This window comes from Melospiza georgiana, chromosome 3, assembly GCF_028018845.1.
Source record: "Melospiza georgiana isolate bMelGeo1 chromosome 3, bMelGeo1.pri, whole genome shotgun sequence".
NCBI lineage: Eukaryota > Metazoa > Chordata > Aves > Passeriformes > Passerellidae > Melospiza > Melospiza georgiana.
In genome coordinates, this window is record NC_080432.1 from 43,963,074 (window position 1) to 43,988,452 (window position 25,379).

The 25,379-nt window shown below is 49.9% G+C and overlaps 1 protein-coding gene across 1 annotated transcript in view; it reads left to right on the forward strand.

The window, feature by feature from the left end:
• Window positions 1-7,811, forward strand: part of MDGA1 (MAM domain containing glycosylphosphatidylinositol anchor 1) — a 138,738-nt gene extending 130,927 nt beyond the window's left edge. Inside the window, exons 15-17 of the mRNA XM_058020832.1 lie at window positions 5,271-5,401; window positions 6,051-6,159; window positions 7,281-7,811. Of these exons, the coding sequence (XP_057876815.1) occupies window positions 5,271-5,401; window positions 6,051-6,159; window positions 7,281-7,372 (332 nt within the window). The 3' untranslated portion in view covers window positions 7,373-7,811. The remainder of the gene's footprint in view (window positions 1-5,270; window positions 5,402-6,050; window positions 6,160-7,280) is intronic.
• The last annotated feature ends 17,568 nt before the right edge of the window (window positions 7,812-25,379 follow it).

A 25,379-nucleotide genomic window follows, 5' to 3' on the forward strand; every position in this document is an offset into this window, starting at 1 on the left:
CCTAGATACAACAGGAAACAGGAGGCTTTGATTCCCCTGATTCCTTTCTCCACAGCCTCCCTACTGTACCAGAGCACTGAGTGTCCCACAGCAATCAGCTGGCAGCACAGGCTGAATGTTCTCCATGCCCCAATGCAGATGCCTTGGGAATAGAGGTGGGATCATGGAGCTTTCCAAACTCTGACCAGGATGAGCTCTCTGAACCCTCCTGCTCTGAAGTTAGCTAAGCAGTGGCTGCAGAAACAGGTCTGTGTAGTGAGCCTAGGACTGGACAGAGGGGACCCTAGGACTGGACAGAGGGGACCCTGCACACCAAGCTGAGAACAAGTGATATACATGTAGAAATAAAAGTTCTCTGCAGCCAGAAGTGGAAAGCAGCCCAGAGGCTTTAATTGTCTTACTCCTCATATGTTAATGTGTGAAGCATCCTGAGAGACTGTGAATGAGTAAATACATCCTACCATGGCACAAAGACAACTTACATTCCTAGAAATTATGAGTCAGTACCACTTGGCATTATTTCTGCATCTCTATCTGTGCTACAATTGTTTTTCTACCCTCTGCTCTCTAGCTCTCAGAGCAATAACTTTCCCCCCAGCTCCTAACCAGCCTGATGCTGACTGCTATTCATTAGCATCCATTTAAATGAGAGGGAGAGAGACCTGTGTTTGTTGTGGAGATTATAAACAGTAATAGGTTCTTTCTGGAGACTGTCACTGACTCCTGGTATTTGCCTGCACTGAGCTTTGGGCTTTTAGTTTCTGATCAGTGGCATTAACATTAAACACTCAAAGAAGTGCTCAGAGCCCCTGTTAGAAAATGTAAGAGCTCTTTTCTCCCTGGATTGGTTTTAACCCTCATTTTGGGTCTACAGATGACTCTGCTAAGCTATGCAAGGTCTAAGTCCTCTCCACACCGTGAATCTCTTTCTAGCTACTGGATGTCTCTTCAGCTTCTTGCCTCAATCTGTCTGGCCTGGACTGGAAATGCCATGGGAATTTCCATGGGGGCTTTCAGCCCTGAGTTCCCAGTTGGGTGCCAAATCTAAACTGGAGCTGCAGCTGGGAATTCTCATCCATAGCTGATCTCCTGAGACTGCCCCATACTGGAGCAAGGATCTTACAGGAGTGCAGCAGGCAGATGCAGTGAGACCAGGCTGTGTGCCAGCTCCAGGCTGTGACTCCAACAGCCTTCCCTACCCATCCCACAGAGCTCTGCTGCACTTGGCATGGCACCCCATCTCTCAGTGCGTAGTGGCATGCTCCCTTTGCTTCCTGACTGCTCCAGCTGCCTGCCTTCCATCTGAGCCATGTAAACTGAGCTATTCCTTAGCCTTTTCCCCATCCCCTGCATTAACTCCCCAAGAGAGCTCCTGAGGAACCCTCTACCTTCTCTGCCATCCCACACCGACTGTGCTGATGGCCCTGCCCCTGCAGGCCCTGCGTCCCTCCCAGAGCTCCCGGACCAGCTCTTCTGGAGCTACTCTGCAATTCAGCATGACAGTCAAGTTCCCCTCCTGTGGAAACTGAGTGAATACTTTTTTTTTGTTGTGAGAAGGTAACATTTAAAGGCATCCCTTGGGTTATTCTATCTGGCAGCACAGCTGGTCTTTTGTGTGAGTGCCAGTTTTTTGAAATGCCAGCTCTGGTCTTCAAGGCAGCCAGCAGAAGGTACAGCTGGCTCTGCCTGTAATTAATTCCTCATCACTCATCACTTGCCTTTATTCTCCCTTTTGACTGGAAAGAAAGAATAATACAGATTACAAGACAAATGCAAAGATTGCCGTGTATGGGAAGAGGTAACAACAGGATTCTTGGTGTCCTGGGATTTACCTTTTGTTTGTCTTTCTCTGGTTGGCTGGAGAAATATAGCAGCAGATAGATGGTCTAACTTGGTCTAACTTTTTGTGTGCCTCACCAGCAGATGCCCTTAGAAAGAGCCAGGCAGGGGAGATGGAGATGGGGCAACAAGGAGAGAAATAGGGAACAAAACTGTACAGCTGGCTTTGGACTCTGATAGAGGAAACCAGGCATGGCTGCAGTGTGAAACCAGGCAAAAAAGGTGACTGCAGCAACTGGCACTGATGGGTCTTTCTCACCTCCACTGATGAGGAGTTGGAGAGCAGGTCACAGTTCTGTTTGTAGGCACTGGAAAGGAAGATGACTTGGAGATTCCCATAGTCCAAGTCTGCAATGTTTCATGGCTCTGCCTAGAGTGCAGATCTGGAGGTTCATTTATAGGTACCTCCATCACAGGCTATGTGCCCTTAAATTTACTGGCAACTGGTGGCAGACTGACAGGTGGTAGAAGGGTGTAAAGTAGAAGAGCTGCACAAATTTAACAACTACAACACTGTGGACTCAGTTCAGATGGGATAGAGGTTTCATCACTGTTTCACATCCAGGAGCCTCTTCCATGCCTCCCAGAGTTACTGGAAAATGGAGGTATTGTAGTTCCTTCCCAGTCTCAGGAAACCTCTGTAACTTAGCAGGGATTGCAGGTAGGGCTGTGAGAGCTGGCTGCCCTTCACAACTCTGACTGACTTCTAAGACAGCCATGGGATTGCTGCTCCTCTGTTTTGACCTTCAGTTTTCCATGTGTAGACAGTAGTGAAACGCTGCATGTTGTGAGTAGATAAGGGAGATTCCTTTCCAATTGTAAACCATTTGAAGAATGCCTGCTCATATTCAGTATTGTTGTATTAGGGAATTCGGGGGCCAAAAGGTTGTTTTTCCTGATGCTGCAAGGACACGGAGCTGTCAGCCAGGATGTGCTCAGGCTTGGTTTGGGTTTAGGCCAGGCATTCACAGCCAGTGCTTTGGAGGCACTAATTTGCATTCCAGATGCTTCTCTGGGTTTCTTTCTATCTCGCCTTTGCTTTTTTCCTAGGGCATCAAAGTTCGTTTGCTGCGTGATTTGTCCCAGTGCTGACTACTCAGCCAGGCTACTGTGCAGCAAATCCTAGCTACAAGTCCCCAAATGAGGATAGAATAGACAATGGTTGTTTTTAATCCTTGCTTGCTAGCAGCTCCATATTAATTCTTCATTTGCTCTCAATCCCTCACCTCACGGGCCCTGGTGTCTGTAATTAGCTGCTCTGAACACACTCCTGTTGACATTGATCTATGGGGTTATGCAGTTCCTGCCTGAGCTGTCAGTTTGGACAAGGGGCTCCATGAGGGCTGGGTATCCTTAGAGAGACTTTCCTTCATAGGAAGCTGCTGAGGGCATGGAAGATGCCAAGAAATCAGCAGCTCAAAGCTGGTTTTGCCAGAGATTCCTATAGTGACTTCTCTTATCTGTGGCCTTGGGTTTCCAGGAGGGAGGTCTCACTGGCTTGGATCCCCCGAGGTTGTGCAGTGCCAGCTGGTCAAGAGAGAGAGAGAAAGAAGCTATTTTTATCCTTGCCCTAGGGTATGGTGTGCATCCCAAACTGAGTACCACCAGGGAGGGGGATTGGGTATGCTGTCTATGTCCTGTCAGGACTTCATCTAGTCTTCTCACCTTGCCTTTCAGTTAGTGCTTTTGAATATTTCCAGAAAATAATGTGTTTTCTATACTCATTTCACTAAATTATATACATATTTCATTTTTTTAACCTTTCCTTGCAAGTCATTCACTAAGAATCTAAACATTTCATCATCTTTATCATGACCTGAACTCCCTGCAATGGATCTCTCAGTTTTTGACAGCCAGGTGCTTGATGGGAGTGTTTCCAGGAGCCTGTCCTTCACACAGTGCCCCTAGGGTGGATGTGCCAAGAATGAAGGATTTGGGGGAATCGTATAGGAGGGAGGTTATATAGGAAAGTCTGTTTCCCTGTCTCTTCCTCTGACCTCATTCTGCTGCTTTTCCAAAGGGCAGAGCCATGTGGGAAGGCAGCATCCCAAGTGCAGATAGACTACAGATGGATAAGTAAGGGTTACTATTTCCTACATACTCTCAGGTGTAATATAGCTGTGTATGGAGACTAGAAACCCTGATGAGCAACAGCATGACTAGACTTGTGATTGATTGATTTCTTGAGGAAAAAAAAAAGTGTTTCAGGTCAACCCTGACTGAATGTTTAACTCTGAATGTTTTTCACTGAAGCAAAAAAGGAAAATAAGTAATCTGAGGGCATGCTAACAAAATGTTTCAGTGAGACAAACTGAGATGGTTTTGTGAGTGGGTGTAGGGTAGGAAGCTGTGACACTGTTTTCAAAGTGAGAACTGGAAATGCTTTGAGATTTGTTGGCTTTGATTTTGGTTTAATGATAGACAAAACCTTTTGGGAATTGGTTTTTTTTTGAAAGAACTTGAAATTGGCATTGATTTGCAGGATCTTTGTGAACCTCTGAAAATATTGGGCTGGGATGGTACCAGGTGGTGTGGAACAGGCAACACTGTCTGGTGCTTCAAGGAACAGCTGCTCACTCCGAGGCTGCTCCCAGGGCAAGTGGTGAATGGGGACACTGGTTATATTTCCATAGCTGCTGGCCAGGGAAAGAGGAGGGAGAGCCCTGTTAGCTGCACTGCATATTTCAGGTGTCAGTGGTGAACAGGGGGAGGCAAATACGTGTTCTGGGCTCCCCATTTCAAGTGGAATGTGGAGAAATTGGTGAGGCCCAGCAGAAGGGCAGCAGGATGGTCAAGGGCCAGGAGCAGAAGTCCTTAGGAAGAGAAGTTAAGGGAGCTGGACGTGCTCAGTCTGGCAAAGAGGAGGTTGCTGTCGGCCATTGGCCCCCAGCTGTTTCAAGGGCAAATTCAAAGATAATGGAACCAAAATCTTTTCATAGTATTAGATTATATGATAAGGAACAGTGTCCACAACTGGTAGTGCTGGAGGTTCATACTGGACAGTAGAAGAACTTGCATTCCTCAGGGAAGTTCAAGATTGGCCAGGCAAAACCATGCTGCCTTCATGGAGAGCAGGAGACAGCTTCAAGCAGGAGGTCCCTGGCAGCTAGCATTTCTGCCAGCCCCTTCTCATGCCACCCCAGCCATGCTGCACACTGCTTCTTCCTCATCCTGCCCCTCTTTGTCTGGATCTGTGCTTCCCTAGGAAAGGCCAGGTGGATGAAACATTGCCAGTGGCACTTACCCATGGACACGGGAGGAAGCTGGCTCCCCTCAGAGATGGCCACTGCGGCTCTGCAGGCTGTCCCTGGGCCAGCTGGGGCTTACAGCCATGGATTGGGGCTGAGTCCAGAGCTGTGCCAGGAGCCAGCCCAGCAGGCAGGCTTGGCTGCCTGCCCCAGCATGCCAAGAGGGCTGTTTCTCTCCTACAGGCTCCCTGAACCTGCTGGTTCGCGTGCGGAACAAGCGAGCCATCGACACCCAGGTCTGGTCCCTCAGTGGCAATCGGGGCAACGTGTGGCAGCAAGCACATGTGCCCATCAACCCCCCTGGGCCCTTCCAGGTAAGCCAAGCCCACAGTCAAGGAGCCACCTGCCCTGTCTGTGGGCCATGCATGTAGATTTCCTGGCAGACATCTTCCTCTGAAGCACAGGGGCTGGTGGGGCACAAGGGAGGGCACTGGGAGCTCTTGTGAAAATGAGCTGGGCACTCTGCATGTGCTCATCGAATTGTTTATGTGTACCCAGACAGTGGGCTGCTTTTATGGCTGAGGTTTTTACCCAACAGGCTACTTTGCTGTTGTAGAGTTGTTTGTGAGAGCTGCCCTGTACAGGCTGCTTAAGTTGTGGCACTGTGGCAAAATGCCCAGTGTGCTTTTGGACACTTCAAAACAGTAAATAAGAATGTAGTTACTCTTGAAAGTTCTGTTCAGTATTGGTTGGCTTGTTAGAGCAGGACATGTAATAAAGCAGAGCTCTAATGCTCATTTATTACTGCACAGACGCTCAGTACAAAGAGGTTGGTCCCATAAACAGTGGGATCTGGCTTTCCAGAGCCTATGAATGTTGGAGAAACGGGAAGGAAATAATTCTCTTAGGGGCCTGATAAGATCTGCTCTGTGTCCTGCTGACTTCTGCGAAGCCCTGCAGTGCAGGAGGGGCCCTCCACACCTGCAGCCTCACGCTGGGCTCTCTCCCATGCTCTGCTTGTAGATCATCTTTGAAGGTGTCCGGGGCACCAGCTACGAGGGGGACATTGCCATCGATGACGTCACTCTGAAAAAGGGAGACTGCCCAAGGAAGCCAATTGGACCGAATAAGGGTGAGACTGTGCCTGCCTCAGAGGCAAACAAGCTGGTAGGAGTGCATTCACACACTGCACAGCTGATTTCAGAGCATGCTGATTGTTGGTGGGACTCAACGGGGTGGTTGACCCCACCAGCAGGAGTCACCAGAGGGGCTATCAGACTCTTGGGCTTGTTCTATGCAGTCGAGAGTTAGCAAGAGTCAAAGGAACAACCACAACCAGGAGGTGTCATCCCCAATAAGAGAAGGACTTCTGCAATACCTCATTTCCTGGAAACTCTAGTTGTGGAAGCTTTGAAAGGAGAGGGACCTTCTGCAGTCTTTAATGGCCTTTGTAGTGTTAAGTCAGTCCTACTCTAAGAAAAAAAAACAATCTACTCTTTGGAACAAGGGAGGACTCTGCTGCTTTTCATTGCTATCTGAGCAGAGCGGCACAGCCAGGCTAAATCCCACCAGCCCCTTTCCAGTCCACCACATAAAGTGATGCCAGTGCTGCAGTGATGGAGACAACTCCACTGTTGGGTGCACCGTGCATTGCAGCCACGGCGAGGTGTGTGTAAGCAGTACGTAGGCATGGGGTGGGAATTCCTGGTGTGCCTTCTGCCCTAGTCCTGCCTGTGCCCTTGATAGTATTCCCCAGCTGGGCCAGAGAGCAGATGTTCAGGGTATGCAAACCAGAGCCAGACTGGCACCTGAGAACAAGCTTCAGTTTGGTTTATTTATTTTTGAAGCAAGAAAAACTTCAAAGAGTCACTTCTAGCAATTTTCTTAACTCCAGAGGTGAAGAGGGAAACAAAAGTCAGAACACTGTAAAATTTTCAAAATTTTAGGTGCAATTAAAGTTTTATTTTAGCCTAGGATATAACCATAACACAATGGGAGTCTTTTGTTTGACTCAGATTGAAAGCTCTGGGGAAGAAAGGATTGGACTGCAAAAGAGTCTGAGACTCAACCTTTTTTCCAAAGTTAGTTTTGGGGAACCTTGAAAATGTCCAGGAAAGTCTCAAAGCATCTTCCAAAAGATCAGGGAACTCTCTGTCCTTCAGGCTTGTAGAACACATAGATGTGTGCTGACTTGTGTGATGAGGTCTGTATCTGTCCCATCACTAATTCTTTTTCTCCTTTCTCGGCTGGCAGCTGTTGCTCTTCCAGGAAGCGGTGTCCCAGCCCTGCACAGCCCTTGGCTTTGTGGCCCATTGACTTTCTTCCTTTACGTGCTGCTCAGATGATGGCAAGCGAGCGCTCCTGTCTTCGGACCAAGACATTCCTGCTCCTTTCCTACTCAGCCACCTCTGCTCCTTCCTCCCCTCCTCACTGGCACACCAAAGTGTCCATATGTTACCAAAGACTGACAGGCATGACCATGCAAAGGGATCTGGTTCAGAACTGGAGCACTCCTTGAGAAAGTCATAATGTCTAGAACAAAATTTAAAACTAAAGACAAAACTTTTTTTAAAAAGCACGTGCACGAGAGAGAGTGAGAGAGAGAGAGGAAGGAAAGAAACACACACGGAGAAAAGAAGGAACGAAACACAAAAAAATGGGAATGAAGAAATGTGAAGAGCAAATGAAAGAAGAAAAAAAACACACCCATGTTTCCTTGGGAATGTCGGACAGGGCTTCCTCAGGGAAGTGAGAACTTGTTTTAAACAAACAAACAAAAATATATTAAAGCACAAATTTCTACCAGAACAGTTACCTTCTTTGCTGCAGAGCCCACAGCTTAGTGGATGATATCCTGCAGTACTCCCCTTGTCTCCTCATGCTTTCCCACTGGCTGGGGCTGCCCCGCTCCGGCTGCAGCACCGGCCCCGTCTGTGGGGCAGCAGCCGCCCCGCGTGCCGGCGGCCGGAGCGCCTTTCCTCGCACCGCATGTGCTTCAGTGTCTCCATCCATCCACATCTCCCAGGCTCTCATGTACTTAATTGTCCCCAGTGTGGTTTGCTTTGGCCTTTCCCCACTGCTCTTTGCTTCTCCTCATCCCCCAGCCTGAAGAAGATGGAGCAAGGAAGGGACCGATGGCATGGACCACGCTGAGTGGGGAAGTCCTGTCTGGATCCAGCTGCAACAGGGGCCTCCAAGAGCCTCTGTCTGTCTCTCAGCACTCTTGCTGGATAGGGATCAGGTCTGAGCTGCAGACAGAAAATCTGGTCTCTCTGGGGCTGAGGGATGGGATGTGACGGGATGGGACTGGAAGGGTGGAGCAGTTGCACATTGGCTTCCCCCTGTGAATATTGGGATGGCAACTGCCTCAGCCCCAAACCCACAATTGCTTCTCTGCCTGTATTTTGTTACCTATTTATTTTGGTTTTTATTCCATTACTTCCTCCACCTCAAGTTTTCTGGATTATGGGAAGATTCAGGCATTTAAATGTTCTTTAGCCAGGCAGCAAGTCCTGTGCTCATGACCCAACCCCTGGGCTGGCAGTTCGGGCAGCTCCAATGCTGCCCTCTCACCTCCCAAGGCCTTTTGCATGCACAGTGCATTCACTGCAGGGTGGGCAAAAGGTGGCAACAGCATCACTGCTCAGGGCTGAGGTTGCTGAATTTTGTCAGCGCAAGAAACTGCTCCAAGAAGGATTCAGGCAGGAAGTTGGCCCGAAAGAGAGGCTTGTGCTGAGCTCTGGTGCTGTTTGCCACTGAGGAACAAGGGAGCAGGGATGGGGGAAATTCACCTTTTTCTTGATGGTATCATGAGTGGGTAAAGGTGGTATTTCTCTTTGCTGCAGACCTGCAGCAGATTTGGCCCAACATCCTCAAGGTGGAGACAAATGAACCTCCAGGAGAAGGATTTGCCCTGCACCAGCCAAACAGGAGCTGTGATAGCCTTGTTGCATCTGGTGGCAGCTCTGGGCATGACTTACCTCCCTGCACAGGGCAGAGTTAGCCCCACAAGGCTGTGAACTAGCCCACGCTCGCAATTAATTAAGTGTGACTCTTCCTCCTAAGGGATACCCCATCCAAAATCCTTATCTGGAGCACCACAGATAAGATAGCTGTTTCACTGCAGTACTCATGGCACCTTAGCCATTTCTGATTAAATATCAGCTTCTCTAAGACAGCCATGTTTGTCTGAAATCACCTGAATGTATTAACTGCCTCCTGCATTGCTCAGTGTCCAGCCATGGCTGGGGCCTCATTGCCTTCACTGATGGAGGGGGAAAGCTCTTCCTTAACTCCCAGGAGATCCAGCCACCATCAGAGAGAGAAAGGACATCAGCTCTGAGAGACAAGGGAACCTTCTTCACAGGAGACCTTGCAAGACAGTAGAGGGCATGATACAGGTCTCCCCAGCTCATTCTGCTTTCCTCCATTTCCAAGAATTGGGACTGTGTCTTTTCTGTCTCCACTCCTCCCTCCCGAGCCCAGGCCTCAATCACAGTGCACATTTGACCAGGAAAGCCATGGCTGTTGCCCAGGGCCAGGCAGTGTCATGGGGTGCAGAGGGTGCCAACAGCAATTCTGTGTCTTGCTGCCTGTTGCCATTTTCATGGGCAGCCAGGGCTGCCTTTTTAGGCTGAGTTCTTTCAGCCCTGTGCTCCTCTTTTCCTCTGTGCTTGTTGGAGGTCAGAAGTCATCACCCCACTCCTGGTAGGAGTCCACTTTCACTCCTAGGAGAGAGACCGTGCTTTCCAGTGGTGCTTGGGTGCTTCACAATGGCTCCTGATCTGCCAGCAGCAAAACATTTGTGTTGCATTGCTGGTTGCAGGAGGATTCTGCTGGGCAGAAGGTGGAGACAGGAGTGCTTCCCCATTAGTAAGAGATAGCCCAGGGCAATCATCTCACCTTCAGAGCTCTGAGGCAGAGGCCTTGTGAGTTTGCTTCTACAGACTGCTCAGCCCAGCTTGCACAAGCACCCAGGTTTTGCTGGTGTTTAGTGGGCATCAGAGGTGCTGTGGGGCTGGGGAGGTGCAGCCTGAAGGTTCAGGATGATGGACAAAGCATTACCTGTGAGGCAAGTGTCAGCAAAAGGGCACCACACAGGGGTGCCTGCAGGGAGGGAGTCCATGCCCTGTTGCCAGCCCCTGTGAGGAAGGCTGTAAGAGCCTCACCACACCAAGCCATGGCACAGGGGGCAAGAAGCCCTTTGGTGGCTGTAGGTGCTGGGCAGAGCAAGGAGGTTGTCCCAGCCAGAGATGAAGCCTTCTCCTGCTGTCAGGTGTCCTTCAACTTCAGTAAAAGTCTCAGGAAGCCCCTTCCCACTTTGACCTCTGCTCTTTTATCTCTGGCTAGAAAGCAGCTGGCAGTGAGTTTGGGTTAAAGTCATTAACACAAGTGCCCCTGCTTTTCAGAAGTACTGAGGACAACAGGAGAGACTTCATTTCCCTGGCAGATGTGCTGAGAGATGGCATCAGGGGAAAGAGGCACTTCAGCAGCAGGGATGGGAAGATGTGCAGTGATAGGGTGGAGGGGAGGCAGGGTCCCTCTTCTTTGTGGTTTTCTACCCCATGATTGAGAGGCAAGTCTCCTTGTGGAGGTAATGCATCCCAGGTGAGATGTAAAGCCATGCTCCTTACCCCTTCCAATTAAAGATCCCTTCACATTTTTCACACTGTTCTGGCTAAATTACAGTCCTTAAACTTAATTACTGTCTGTCTTCTTAAATATCTGCTGCAGTCCCAATGTTATGTTTCTCTTCCTGATGTTTTATGTTGCTCTGTGCCTATGAAGTAGCTGCTTTATTCCATTCCAGAAGTGGCTGCATTTCAGCAACGGTGGATATTATTCCTGTATATAGTATGAAAGTCCCTGCAGAAGAAAAGTGCAATATAAATTTAAGAGACTGCTTTTATTTACAAGGAGACCTCTGCTTGGTAGTTGTAGAAATACATTAGGAAGAGTGCTGTGTGGGTGTTAGCCAATATATACTCAATTTCATTTTTTTCAGGGTGTAGAACAGAAAATATGTGAGTGTGCAGGCTCCTGGGTATAAGTTGTAGATATTAGAAGTAGTGAATGCTACTGTGTAGTTACAAGTGGGGCTTACAAAGAAACTTTACATTTGAAATCTCTTTTTGTAGTTGTTCATCGTATTCTGAAAAATATACTTTTTAATTTTAATTTTCTACAGTTCCGTGCAAGTCCAAATAGCAGGTCATCAACAGAACTTTAATCCATGGCTTTTAACAATCTGAACATCAATTCCTGCTGCTTGCCCTGAAATGCAGTTCCTGGCTGGTAATAATAATAGACTATTTTTCTTCCACAAAGATCAGCCACTGGAAAGTGATGGACATAATATGTTACATTTGATCTGGAGTTAAGTGATTAGGAGCACCTGAGTGCAATTCTTCCCAGCTGTATGAGAGTGAAAAAATGTTTCATGTATATGAAAAACTTTGCATAGTGCACAAATGGTTTGGGAACTGCTCGTGGGTCCCTTTCAGCTCAGCAAATTCTGGGATTCTGTGATTGGCAGGCACACAGAGCTGCTCCAGCAGAGCTGCACAGTGTGCTGCCTGGAGAACGGCTGGAGCAACAGTGATAGGGAGCCCTTCTTCTGGGAACTGGTTTTCTTCTGGAAAGAAATATGGGAGCAATCAGGAAAAAATTGCTGGGTGGGGGGGCTTCAGATATTTAGGCTGGTAATTTTTTTGCAAAAATAATTTAGAGATATGAGAATGAGTTTAGTAAACGTGATACAAATCGTATTTTATTCCCTATTGCTATCCAAAGTATTGAAGTTTAATTTCCATCTATACAAAATCCTGTGGGTGCACTACTCCAGAATTACAAAAACACTGCTTTACCACCAAAGGGAGAGCAGAGTCTGGATTCCTCCTCCTCAGCCTGTCCCTATCACTCTGTGCCAGGAAGGGCCCAGCTTTTGGGTTGGTGCTGGGTGCTGCTCAGCCTGGGGGGACAGTCAGTGGTGCTGGTGGAGAAGCATCTCTACACCACTGCCCTGAGCCCTGTCTCCAGCATGAAGGGGTCCCCTCAGGGCACTGTCAGGAGCAAGGCCTGCTCCCCATTAGCTCTCAGCAAGGCTGAGGCAGGGAATTTTATCCATGGGAATTGCCAGGGGGTCCTCATGCTGCCCCAGGCAGGGACAGGCAAAGGAGCCACGACATTTTCCCTCCTCCATAGAGTAAATGGTGTCACCTCACCCCACTTGGAGACAAACCTTTTAGTTAAAGCAGAGAGCCCAGGAAGCTTCTGCTTCAGGATGTTGCAGTTTTAGTCACCTTTGTCCGTCAGCACCATGCAGATATCCATTTTTCTCTGGAAATGCTGCAGCATCCCTTTGCCTTCTGGGTGCCTTTGGGTGTCCTAGCAATGGCACAGAGGAGCATATCTGTGGCATGTCACTGGAGCATGTCACATGGGCTCTGTGCCTCGAGCTGGGCATGGTGCCACTGCCCCTACTGATGCCCAGCTCTTGCACCCAGGGAGAAGGACCCCACTTTTCAATGATGACAAGCAATTGCACTGTGAGTATTTCCTGTGCAAAGGATAGGCTTCCTGGCATTCCTGGCTTTGGGAAAGACCACTCTTGGTCCTTTAAACTGCCCCAATATGTTGTCTTTTCCAGGCTGCCCTCAATGGGGGTGCATCCCTGTTCATAATGACAAGTGTGCAGCAGCAGGACCCTCTGCAGGCTGTTACCATAATCTGTATTTGCTTTGGCCCAACTGATAGCTGCTCATCCTGAGACAACAGGCTTTTACAGAAGAAAAGTGCTGGAGAGCTCTGGATATTGCATTTTAACCTGATCAGATGTATACTCCATGGTAATACCTGGCAGCTGTTCGTTTCCAGCGGGGAGCTGAATGGCCTTGGTACCTCCAGCATCCCAAATGATGGCTGTGGTCCATGGATGTTTTCAGTTCTTCCCTTGGGATTAAGGCACATGTCAGTTTGGTGACCATCTGCCACCACCCAGCACACCACAGGTGGTTTTGGAGTCTTCTGATGGCTATTTATAGTTTGGTATGGTCATATCAGACCACTTGTGCCCTGGAGGGTTTAAACACCCCAAGGAGCACTGTGGGACAGCCCAGGGCCCCTTTTGACCAACCCACCATCCCAGAGAGGAGGAGGATGCAGCTTGCAGGCAGCTGTAGTCTGCAGGACAACCTCCTGGCCATGGAAAAGCAGTGCCATCCCACTCCACTTTGAGATGTGTGCTTCACACCCTGACCCTGGGCTGTGATTCAGGTGCATGCTCAGTGGCTTTGCCATCAAGGATCCTTTCTCAAAAAGAGAGAGACCTCCAGAGACAGACAGCAAGTCAGCAGGACATACTGTGTCCCTGTGCTGTGTGGCTGCAGGGAATGGGGGCCGGGTCCAGATCACCTAGATCTGCTCTGGCACCCTCTGTTCGTGTCTGTATATAAACTGCCAGCACAACATCCTGAGACCAGATTTCCCAGTAAAATGCACTAGTCCAGCTCCAGATCCTCAGCACATCTGTACATGAAGAAGTCAGGCAAGCCACTGTCCTCCCATGGGTGATCCCTGAGGAAAGCTGCAAAGGGCTGGTCCCAGCTCGTGAGCACTGTCCTTCTCATAGTGAGGGGTTTCCAGCATGGGACAGAGAACAAAGGAAAGGGAAAGATGCTGACATTACTGTTGCAAAGGCAGAGCTGGGTGATTAGAGATTTTTGTAGAGAGCTGTGCAAGTTTGTGGTAAATCCAGGTCTTGCTGGCATTTGCTACAGCCTATAAACAATTTGCTCCTGTGGAATGAGACAATATTTTGTGCTTCCATTAACTGTTTTTCTAAAAGCAAACTGGGCTATGAATATTTGACTTAGAGTAGGATTTTTTTACCCCCAGGATGGCCTAAACTCAGTATAAGACAGGGCCAGCTGGACAGCTGTTATACAGTGCCAGTCCCCAGGCAGTGCCAGTGCCCAAAGCCCATAGTGATGGATGTGCCTTATGCTGTAATGGCTGGGCCCTTGCCTGAAGCTTGGAGCCAAGTGAAGGGTACCTGTCTGCTCTGCCAGCCATGTGCATCTGTTCTGTCTGCCAGCCAAGTCTGTGGGAAGATGAAAGCCCCATTGGTGGTGGTGCTGCTGTGAGCCAGTGGGGATCAGCTTTGCCTGGGGGAGATGGGCTCTGGTCCTGCTGTTCAGGCACTGAAGTGGCTTCCAGTTGTGTAAAGCCCAGCTGTTACAATTGAGAGATGCTCCAGGATCTTCAGAAGTTGCATAATACAGCAAGCCTCAATTCATCAGCAAAGGCAGGCCCTGGGTATGGCTAGAACATCCCAGATGTCAGCAGTGCTGTGCTGCCACTGATTGAGCTGCACCTCCTTTGTTCTCAGCATTCCAGTAGCTCAAGGCTGAGCCCAAACCAGCCAAGAGCAAGTGCAACCCCCCTTCCTTCTCTGCATTGCAGCCTCTGCAGGCAGGCACCCACAGGTTTTCTTTTGGTGGCCCTGACAAGCAATGTGGTGCTGGGATGAAGCTGTTTCCAGGTGCTGCTTGCACTTAGGTCTGGCACTGGTAAGGTGTTTATCTTAGCAACTTGTAGAGGGATCAAAGCCAAAAGCTGAGCTATGGGTGTGTTGCAGCTGCCAGAAATGCAGCAGGGAGGGGATAGGACCCCTTTTACTGGTGGAGCACCTTTCCCTTCCCCACAGTCCATGCTCCAGCTCAGAGTACCTTCAGAGCTGGGGCATTTGGTAAATTCTGTCTCACTAGGCCTTGTTCTCAAGAACCAGCTGTGGGTATCAGTGAACAGAGTGACAGCCAGGCTGTAGCAGCATGGTCAGCTCAGGCAGCACCTAGACTGTGCTGAGAGGAGAATATAGATACCATTCTGTCTATAAAATGCCACAGGCATTGACTGGACTAGTGTTTGGGTCTTTTGTGTGGGTGGCAGCACGAACCACACAGAGACTGAGCAAGGGACTGGTGAACACTAGACATTTCCCTGGGAAAATTCAGATGCTGATGAGGAAAGGTATTTACAGACTTGGAGCAAAGCTTCCCTATGCATGTAGCATCCTGAGACAAGAAGACTCAAGAGTTTGCTGGAGGTGACCTTTTCCTCTCGTCAAACTTTGTTCTTCTCTGCTGCCCATCCCCAGCTTCTCAGCACATTAATGTAATTGTTGGTGTTAAAGCTGGGTAAAGTGTCAGTGCTTTCAAAGTTTGGCCTGCTTTCCACTTTTCGGGATCTTCTAGTTGTATCATCTCATTCCACAGCAGGGAGTTCCACAGCATGCATTCATCTCAAGACATTCCCTAAAAGCTGAGAATGCTGCAGATATGTGGTTCTTCTTCGTGGTTTTAGTTGCAGCCCTTGCCTGACAGCGTGGAGACAATTTCTCATCTCTGGATGGACTGGAAACTTTGGTTTGGTCAGCATGGGGTCTTTTCCCCAGTCAGAACCATCCTGCCTGTATCACAATACACGCAGCAGAGGAAAGGGGCCATCATCCAAGATACAACTGGCTCACGGGGAAACAACTGTGGCATCTGCCTTTGGCCAGAAGTGAGCATCAGACAGTGATTTCCACACTCCTTCTCACTCCATCCCCCTGCTCCTTATTTACCCTCACTGAGTGTTTCATTTCCAGCCTGGAGAGACAGCAGCAGACTTCATCCCTGGATCCCATAGAAGGGGATCACACCAAAATCCCATCCTCAGTTTCTGGGGTGCAGGGAGAACCAGCTCAGGCCCAACAGTGAGCCACTTCAGTGGGATCTAGTTCCAGTGGGATTGCATCACCTCACACGTCCTACCAAGGCCAGTAAGAAAGTGTTGGTTGACCTGACAGAAGTGTGGAAACAGCCCCCACAAAGTCTGTGTGTGTGGGGATACTGTGGAAGAGGGAGGGGGGTCCTCTGGTGTCTCTTGGGTTTTTTGCTATCAGTGTCCTAGGTGGGGATCCTGGGACAGAGCCTCATCTCCACCCCCCCCTCATTGCCACCATGTCGTGTCCCATCCCCACCCCACATCTCATAGCGTGCCATCGCCACACTGAGTGGAGCTGGGGCCCTCTTGCCACCATGATGCCAAGCTGTCCACAACGTTAAAAGCACAAAACACAAAGGGACTGAACTGAACCTTTCAAACAGGGTGAGATGTTTTATAAGCATTGCCTCATCCACCACCTCCCCCAGCCCCAGTGCACCCACCGTGTAACCTACAGACTCTCAGTGTGGATTGTTTCATTCAAATAAAGCTGCAGTACTCCAGTGGGTGAGCCTGTGTGTCCCTCTCTCTGGGGTTGGGGTGACAAGGTGCAGCCTGCAAGTGGTGCTCACAGTGGCTGGGGCAGGGAGGAACTTGTATTGCTGTCCAGCACTGAGGCATGTGCCAGTGTTTGACCCTGAGCCTTTCCCAAAATATCTGATTAGAGGTCCCTGGGGAAGGCTTCTCAGATTTGCTCAAACCCCAGCACAGGGGCTGGGCCTAGGACATGGCACAGGCAGGTTTGGGGCAGTGAGTGCTGGGGAACCCTTGTGAAGGGAGTGCCTCAGAGCCCTCCCCTGATGTTCCCTTACCCAGCGCTCCTGTCTTTTCTAAACCTCTCCTTCCCATCCCAGACCTGCAGCTCTTGAGGCTGCTGGCTTCTGATGACACCACTCAAAACTGGTTCTTTTGCCCTTTGCTCTTGACTTCTCCCTCAAGAAAATGGGCCAAGGCAGCAGTTCCAAAACTAGTAGGTGTGAAAAAAGCCAACAGCCCTGGGCTGTCAGTGGGGTGCCAGAGCCCCTTTTCCTGGCACTCCTCTCCACCTCAGGGTCTCCAGCATGGGTCCAGCTGCTCCATGGACCCATCAGAGAATGGGCAATGCCAGCCATGTGATGCCTAAGATGTTCTTGGGTGAATGTGTCTCTCTACCATGAGATCTGCAGGGCTACTCAGCTCAGACCCTAAGTTAGCTTTGCCTCATCTGAGCCCTTAAGAGCAACACTTAAAGAGAACTGTGTGTGAAAGCCAAATATAATTTTGTTTTACGTGGCACAAGCTGCTGTTGGCTGAACCTCACCAGACTCTAAAACAAAAGCCTACCCTGAGTGTAGGGCAGTGGATCACATCAGCTACTGCCATACCCCTGCCATTAACACCACCTCATCTGGTGTAAATGGTGATGACTCCATGGCATTTGAGCTGCCAGGAGAAAGTTTGGGGTAGGGCTCAAAGCAATGCAGAAGGGTCTTCCAAACTAACCCAACATTTCTGCCTCCTCTGCTTCCCTCACAGCAAGCAGTTGTGAAACCCACTGGCAAAGAGGATGTTTGGTTTTATCATTCTATGAAAGTAATCACGCCTAGCAAATGCTTCCTTTTTCCCTCTCATAATGAAAAATAACTGTTCCAGGTGGGAGTCTGAAGGGAGCTGGATACTGGAGTTGCTGTGGTGATTCAGGTCAAAGTACTGGAAAGCACTCTTAAACAAATACATGTGTGTGTGTGTGTGTGTGTGTATGTGTCTATATATATGTAACATATAAATATATTCTATATTTGCATATATATGCATGGACATAGCACTCATCTCTGTCATTCCTGCCCAAGTTCAGCACATCCTTGTCATGCACATGTTGAGACACAGAGTCCCACTCTGCCATGACTCCTCCTCAGAGTTCCTCTTCCTTCCCACACTGGCCAGAGCAGCTCTGAGGCTGCACAGGGACTGGGCAGGAAAGCAGACTGTATTTTGAAGGAACAGGCACAGGCTGGGAAGGAAATGAGGTAGAGGGGGGCAGCCAAAGAAGGAAAATGTAAGCTTGTTTAAAATCACCCAGAGAGCTGGAGTCTACTCCAGCTGCTTACCTTTTGTCCTGGAACATTGCATTTTGGTCATTAATTGTTAATTCTTGCTGTTCTAGTTGTCCCCACACTAGGTCTGCATTACAGAAGCACTCAAATTTTTTAGTGTGTTGCCAGCTGTAAAATTGCACATACTGTAAAAGCCTGGGCTCTGGCTCTCTCAGACAAGGCACCACCATTGGGGATTACCTCTGATAACCCAGAATTTACTGTTTAGTTTGTGTTTGCCTGACACCCCATCTGTGGTCACTCTGGCTACCTACACACTAATACATTCCCAAGCTTTCTGTTGCAATTCTTCCCTAAGGGAGATGAGGATGTGCTGGCAGATTAGGAGCCAGGCTGAGGTTCAGGCTGTTCCTGCAAGGTCTGTACTATTGATTGTACAGCTGCTACAGCTCAGTCCCTCCTGTGTGCACTGCAGACAGCAAAATCACCTCCAAAGGTAGAAACAATGCTAATTTTGTTAAAGGTGGATCACTGGGAATGCCCACCAAAAGGGCCACAAGGGAGCGAGCCACTTTTGTCTTTGGCTTGGTGATTTGACGCTGTGCAATAAATAAAGCCTGCAGCCAGACAGTGAGTGATGAAGATGGAAAGGAGTATTGACTGCATGCTCAAGTGAGTGGAGTCCTTTGTGTGAAACCTGCAGAAACGCGAGCTGTACAGTCATTAAGAAGAGAACTATAATGCAGACACAAGGATGCTTCACTGCATATCTGTGGGCTCCAGGCTAGCTGAGCATGGAGTGCTGGCCTTGCACCATCACACACGACTTTTTGGCAGGCTCCTGATCCCATGCAGGGCTGTCCTGGTGCTTGGCAGAGGCCATTTACTGCTGTGCCAACACAGGAACCCAACTCTCACAGAGTCTCTCCCCTCCCTGGGCAGGCAGCAGAGGAGAGGTGCTGCTTCTGCCAGGGGAACACCCACCAGCGCCTTGCAGGAAGGGGTGAGGAGCACAGCTGGGTATGGAGGTTGCTGAGAAGTAGCTCCTGACACTGGGGAGGTTGTCAAGGCTCAGAGCACCAAGCTGGGATGGCAGAGACCGGATTTGTGTGAATGGCCGTGCTTGGCTAGGGAGAGGATGGGAACCACTTGTTCCTTGCCAGATGCCTGGGATTGGATGAGGGTTAGAGGTGGAGGGACAAGGTGTAGCTCTGATCTGTGCGAGGCTGTGCCTCAGCAAAGAGAGGTGGCAGGTGCCAGCAAGGGGGTGTGTGTGTGAAAGCAGGGAAGATAAGGATGCCTGCACATGGGTGCATCATCTGTGCCAAGCACATACATGGAATTGTACATGCATGCAATGGCTGTGTGAGTGGCAGATTATTTCAGCATGTCCTTTGGAACCCCTTTTCCCTATTCCTCTCTTCCTACAAATTCCTAAGCAAGGCTGTCTGGCCACAGGTCTGTGGCATTTTCCCAGAATAAAAGAGAATACTTGTTATGAGCAAAACCCACAGAAAATGCAACAATCTGGATTTTAAATATTCTGACCCTGTTATTTAAGACCAGAGGAAAAAATAAATGGTGCTGACTGTAGAGGAAGATTTATGGTTTGTAAGACAAGACCAGGATTTATAAGCAGAACAAAGTGACCTAAAAAGCAGAGAAGATTTAGAGATACAGGCTGCAGCTGCAGCCCACCACGTTAGCATCCTGCCAGCCCATGTGAGCCCCAGAGCAGAGCTGGGTCCAGAGTCTGGCTGGGAAAGCCTGGTCCAGCAGCTCAGTGGGGACAGCAAGGAGGAGACCTGTTGGATTAGCATATGCTTGGATATCGGGTGATGGAAGGGGCACCTCCCTCCATCTGCATTTCTCCCCATTGTCACACTCTTCCATCAATGTGTGGCCCCATGTACATGCCACACATTCATCCCCATGAGGGCTCAGACTGAACCTGACTTCCCACCCCAGCCCTTTTCTGTCAGCAATAGCCCTGTGCTGATGCCAGCTACAGATTGTTCCTGAATTTTTGCTACCGCTGGATCTCTGATCTCTGGGGAACTCTCCTCCCTCTATGGGAGCACTGTCCCACCTTGTGTGAGGACAGCCACTTTGTCTCCCTTCAGCCTCCCCTGGCTGCATCCTGATCCTCCTTGCTGCACTCAGGATTTTTAGTGGAGGGAGGTGGATGGTGCAGTCTGGTCCCTGGGCTCACTGCCCTGTGACTGCTGCACCCAGGGCTGGGGATGCTGTGCCCTCCTCCTGCATGGCTCCACTCATGCAGCATAAGGCAAGAGCACTGTCTGCTCCTGTTTGCTTGCTCCTGTAGCTCTGCTTTGGCACTGAGCCAGTGCTGCTCCCTGCCATGGAGAGGGAATGGGGATTAATTAGCTAATTATTTCACGTTGCCTTGAGAAGAGACAGGCTAGCTCAGAGTCTGGTAGCTTGCAGCTGCTGGCTATGATGGGGAATGCCAGGGCAGGCCAAAGGGTTTGGCAGCTGGAGCTCAGAGATGACCTATCCATCCCTGCAGGGCTTTTCCACATCCCATGTGAGGCCCTGGGCACGAGGGAAGGCAGATGCATCACAGATTGCTCCACGCAAAAGCCAGACTGACATGCCCCTGAAGGCCTTTCTTGAGAGCAGACAAGGAGGAAGGGCCAGGGCTGCTCCTGAAAGTTGCTGGGCTGCAAGTGAAGCCTGCCAGCAGACCACAAAGCAGGTCAAAGGTACCACCTCCTGCCTGTGCCAGCATCAGAAAATGCTCCACACCACTGAGAAGGAAGGGAGCCCCCATCCCATGCCTGAACATTGAGCTGCAAGCCTCTGGACAGGCTCCTGCCCTGTTTCAGCCTGGTTGGCACCTCACCTGTTCAAAACACCAGGACCAGTTTTCATGTTCTCATGGGCTGCTCTGGATGATTTTAACTCCATCTGCCTCTGAAAAGAGCTACACTGCAGAGTAAAACCTCTGAGGTGTCCTTCATCCAGGAAATTTACACTCACAAGACTCAGCCTCTTCTAACCCAGTGTCCTGAATGGGCTTTGCAGCGAGCCAGAGCCCTGCTGTCAGTACATGAGTAGTGCCTAAAGCTCACTGTACGTCCCTGTGCAGCTCCAGCTGTGCCTGATGTTCTGGGTGAGAGCCAAAACCAAAGTCAGAGCTAAGCCAGAGCCAGGCAGTTTCCTTCAGCCCCACAGCAAAGTGCAGTCACCAGGCACACTGCGGGGAACTGCCTCTCCTCGCCCCAGATATTGCTGAGAGACCTCAGCATTTAACCAGAAAGAACTAAAGGCTCCTGAGGAGATATGGGAGGCTTGGACAGCTGCAAGTGGACAAGGATCTGCCTGTTGTACCCTTCAGGGAGTTGTGCATCACACCTACAGCACAGCGCAGAGATACCAGAGCTGAGCACAAGCAGCAGGGCTCAGGCAGCAGAGAAGCCATCGGTGCCACACGGGCTGCCCAAGGGGAAGGGCTGCAGCACACCTGGCTGTGCAGAGCCTCCCTCCCAGCTTCCTCAAACAGCCCCACCTTCCCCTGCAGACAGTGCTGTGCATTGACCTCCCCACCTCACCTAAACCTGCCTTCTGCTTTTGACAGGGAAAATACTGCAGTCCCAAGTCCTGGCTGGCCCCTGCCTCAAACATGGGTGACTCCTGGTATTTTGGTGCCTCACTCCAGCCCTGTCCTTGCCTTTCACTTTTGCCCTGCAGCTCTTGCCCATGCTGTTTCAGCCCCAACTCCACAGCCTTTGCTCTTATCAGGAGCAACCTGGAATTCATGCCTGGGTCTTCAGGAAATGGGAACTTAAAATCATTTGGTCCCTTCTTCTGATAAAAATGACAGCACTGCCATAAAAAAGAAAAATTCTTAAAATAACAGAATGTGTAGAAGCTCTGTACCTCTGATGCCCACCGTCTCCCTCCTGGCATTCCTGGCTGCACATACTCTTCTCATCAGCCCTTCCCATGACTGTCTCCATGATTTATGGTCTTAATAACTGAGCCTGAATCCTGCTGCCCTCCCCACTGGGGCTCATAACCAGCCGCCATTCACACTCGTTGCATGGCAGATTCTGTTGCAGTCCAGAGCATCTTTTCAGAGAGGCTCTGGACTCATCCCTTTCTGCTCTCCCCAGGAGGAAACACCTTTCCTGCAGGAGACCTCTGGGCAGTCATTTCCCTTTCCTTTTCCCAGGATGCTTCTGTTACTGTTTCATGTAAGCCACCATGAGCCTGCAGCAGGAGGGAGAAGGGGGGGCCTCTCCACGTGGATGTGCATGTTCCTGCTCTGCAGCACATTGGCAAAACAGCAGCTTCCCCCACATGCATAAAGGTCTCTCCACACGTTTCCATGGAGGAGAAGTGTCGGGTTTGGCTGTTTGTCTCTGCCCGGACACACGTAGGATGGCTCTGGGACAGCCTGCGCTGCAAAGAACGAGTCTGGACTCTTCAGATTTTCAGTCTTCAAATTGTTTATTATTTCTTATCTATAGAATTTTCTTTCTGCCCGACAGAGGTCTGACCAGCAAAGCAGCCAAGGGCACTCTGACCTCCCACTGGGCAGTCGTCTCTTTTTATACTAAAAACTACGTACATCATATTTACCTTTTTTTCCCAATACCTTTCACCCATATTAGCTCCTTCACCAAGACCCAGTCCCAAAGTGCCAACATCACCACAGAAAATGGAAGACAAGAAGAAGAAAGAAGGACAAGACATGCCCTGATCCCTCCATCTTTTCTCCATAACTCCCCTGTACCAAAATCCTAAAATCCATATTTCACCCTGTAAATATATCATTCTTACACCATTCATTCTCAAGTGACTCTCATGTCCTCAAACAGGTGGCACATCCCTCGAAGGGTCAAAGCCAAGCCACCAGGTACTTCTGGCAACATTCCAGGATTTCCGAGCCCCCCAAGGGTTGTCTCGGTAACTCTGGACATCCGGAGTGATGTGCGAGTTCCCACGGAGAAGGTACAGAGGAAGGCAGGTGGTCCCTTACAGGTTGGATGAGCACCAGCCCAAGGACCTGGGCACAGAGATGGACATGAGCAGGGAGCAGGGAGTCTCATGCAGGGTCGGAAAGCTGGGGATGGGGAGCCTCCCTGCTGGCTGCCACTGCAGGTACCACCTGCCATGCAAGGTCTCTGTCCTGCCACAAAGCACTTTATTGAAACATAGAATCATTTAGGCTGGAAAAGACCTTTATGATCCCTGTGTCAGACTATTAACCCAACATTGCTAAGTCCAGCATTAAACCCTGTCCCTCAGTGCCACATCTACACATCTTTTAAGCACCTCCACAAATGGTGACCTCACCACTTCTCTGGACAGCCTGTTCTTCCAATGCTTGACCACCCATTCAGTAAATTTTTTCCCATTACCCAATCTAAAGCTCCACCGGCAGAACTCATCACCATTTCCTCTTTTTCTGTCACTTGTTGTTTGGGAGCAGGGGCCAGCCCCTACCTCCCTACAACCTTCTCTCAGGCAGTTGTAGAGAGCAGTAAAGTGCCCCCTGAGTCTCCTTTTCCCCAGACTAAACACCATAGGTCCTTTTCTCCAAGGCAGCTTTCCAGATTCTCTTTCCCCAGCCTGTAGTACTGCATGGGTTGTTGTCAGCCTTGGTCTTGTTGAACCTCATACAATTGGCCTTGGCCCATCGATCAGCCTGTCCAGATCCCTCTGCAGGGCTTTCCTATGCTCCAGCAGATCAACACTTCCATCCATCTTGGTGTCACCTGCAGACTGACTGAGGGTGCACTCAATGCCCTCATCCAGGTCATCAATAAAGATTAAACAGAACTGGCTCTGACACTGAGCCCTGGGGAGCAGCACTTGTGACCAGCCACCAGCTGGTGTGGCTCCATTCACCACTCTCTGGGCTTGGCCATCCAGACAGTTTTTGCCCAAAAGAGTGCACCTGCCCAAACCATGAGCAGCCAGTTTCTCCTGGAGGAAACATTGTCAGAGACTTTTGAGCAGCCAAGGCAGATACATCCACAGCCTTTCCACTGTCCACCAAGCAGTCACCTTGTCACAGAAGGAGATCAGGTTTGTTAAGCAGCACCTACCTTTAATAAACCTGTGGTGGCTCTGAGTGTCCCATACACGCTGCATGGTGGCATTCAGGATGACATGCTCCATGACCTTCCCTGGTACTCCCATCAGGATTACAGGCATGTATTTTCCTGGATCTTGCCTCTAGCTTTTATAGATGGGTGTCACATTTGCCATCTGGGACCTCCCCAGTTTGCCAGGACTACTGGTAAATGATTGAAAGTGGTTTGCTGATTTCAGGGCTGTGTCTCCCAGGTCTCTTTCTATCATCCCTCAGGCTCCAGGGAATTGGTAAAGCCCTGCTGACTCCCTGGCAAAATAAGCATCTGTTCTCCTGTTTGCACTCCAGACTGCATAGCTGGAAGCAGCTAAAAGGAGGTGAAAGACCCCAATTAGTCTCCAAAGAGTCTGCTTGCAGCTTTGAGAGCTGCTCCTGAGGTCTCTGGCTACTTGGAGGTAAGGCCAACCTCTTGTACTAATTGACAGCAAGGGAGAGGCACAAGACAGTTCTCCCATCTCTGATCCAAGCTGCACTCCCACCTGCCCCTGGGAAACCACACTTCAGCTGTGCAACAGCAGTTCAGCAGCTGCTGCTCCTCCTGCCCTCTCTTCTTGCAGATTAATGACTGTCTAATTGTTCTTTATTTTGCCCTGGCAAAGGTGGAGTCCTTTGCTCCTCACAGGGGAGAGAGAGCAGAGGAAAGGCACAGGGGCGTCCCTAGAGAAGCAGGAGCTAATGAGCCATCTGACTACAAGAATTTGCTTTGCTTGTAATACCTGGTAATAGGTATTGCCTTGGAGGCTGGCTCAGGAGAATGAGGCATGAAGAGGGTTGAGGATATTATAATCTTCTGATTTTGAACAAGTGCTGTTTTTACAAAAGCCAAGTCACCACCCAGATGAGCGTGATGCTTTGCTGAGCAAAAGAAACAAAAAAGCCCCAGCCACAACATGGAGGGTGACGGGTTCAGCCAGAAATCCACCCCTGAGATAAGAGGCTGCATGTCTGTGATACAAACCATGAGCTCCTGCACAGGCAGGAAACATGCTGGGGGGGAGTCTCCCTGTCCTCTGCAAGGAGAACCGTGGGTGCAAAGGGGAAAGAAATCTCCTCAGAGCTAGGGGTGAAACAGAAGCAGTTCCCTTACAAATGGATTCTCTCTGTTCCCCAAACACTGAATCATGGTGGGGCTCTCCTGTCCTCCTCACTGTCCCCCTGCTCAGGAGGGGTTCTCCAGACCCATACACTGCTTCCCCAGGGATGCTGCAGGTCCTGGGCTCGCTGTGGGAGCAGCCTCAGCTGCAGCAGCACAGGAGGCAGGCAGCCAGCTCGAAACAGTTAACAGCTCTCCTCAGTCACCACATCATGATGGATGAGCCCAGCCCCACGGAAATGTCAGTGTCTGAGCAGAGCGTGAGCTCACTGCTGTCCGCCTCCCATCTCAGCATGGAGCCAGCTGGACAAACAGCCCCCTGTCCTCCAGAG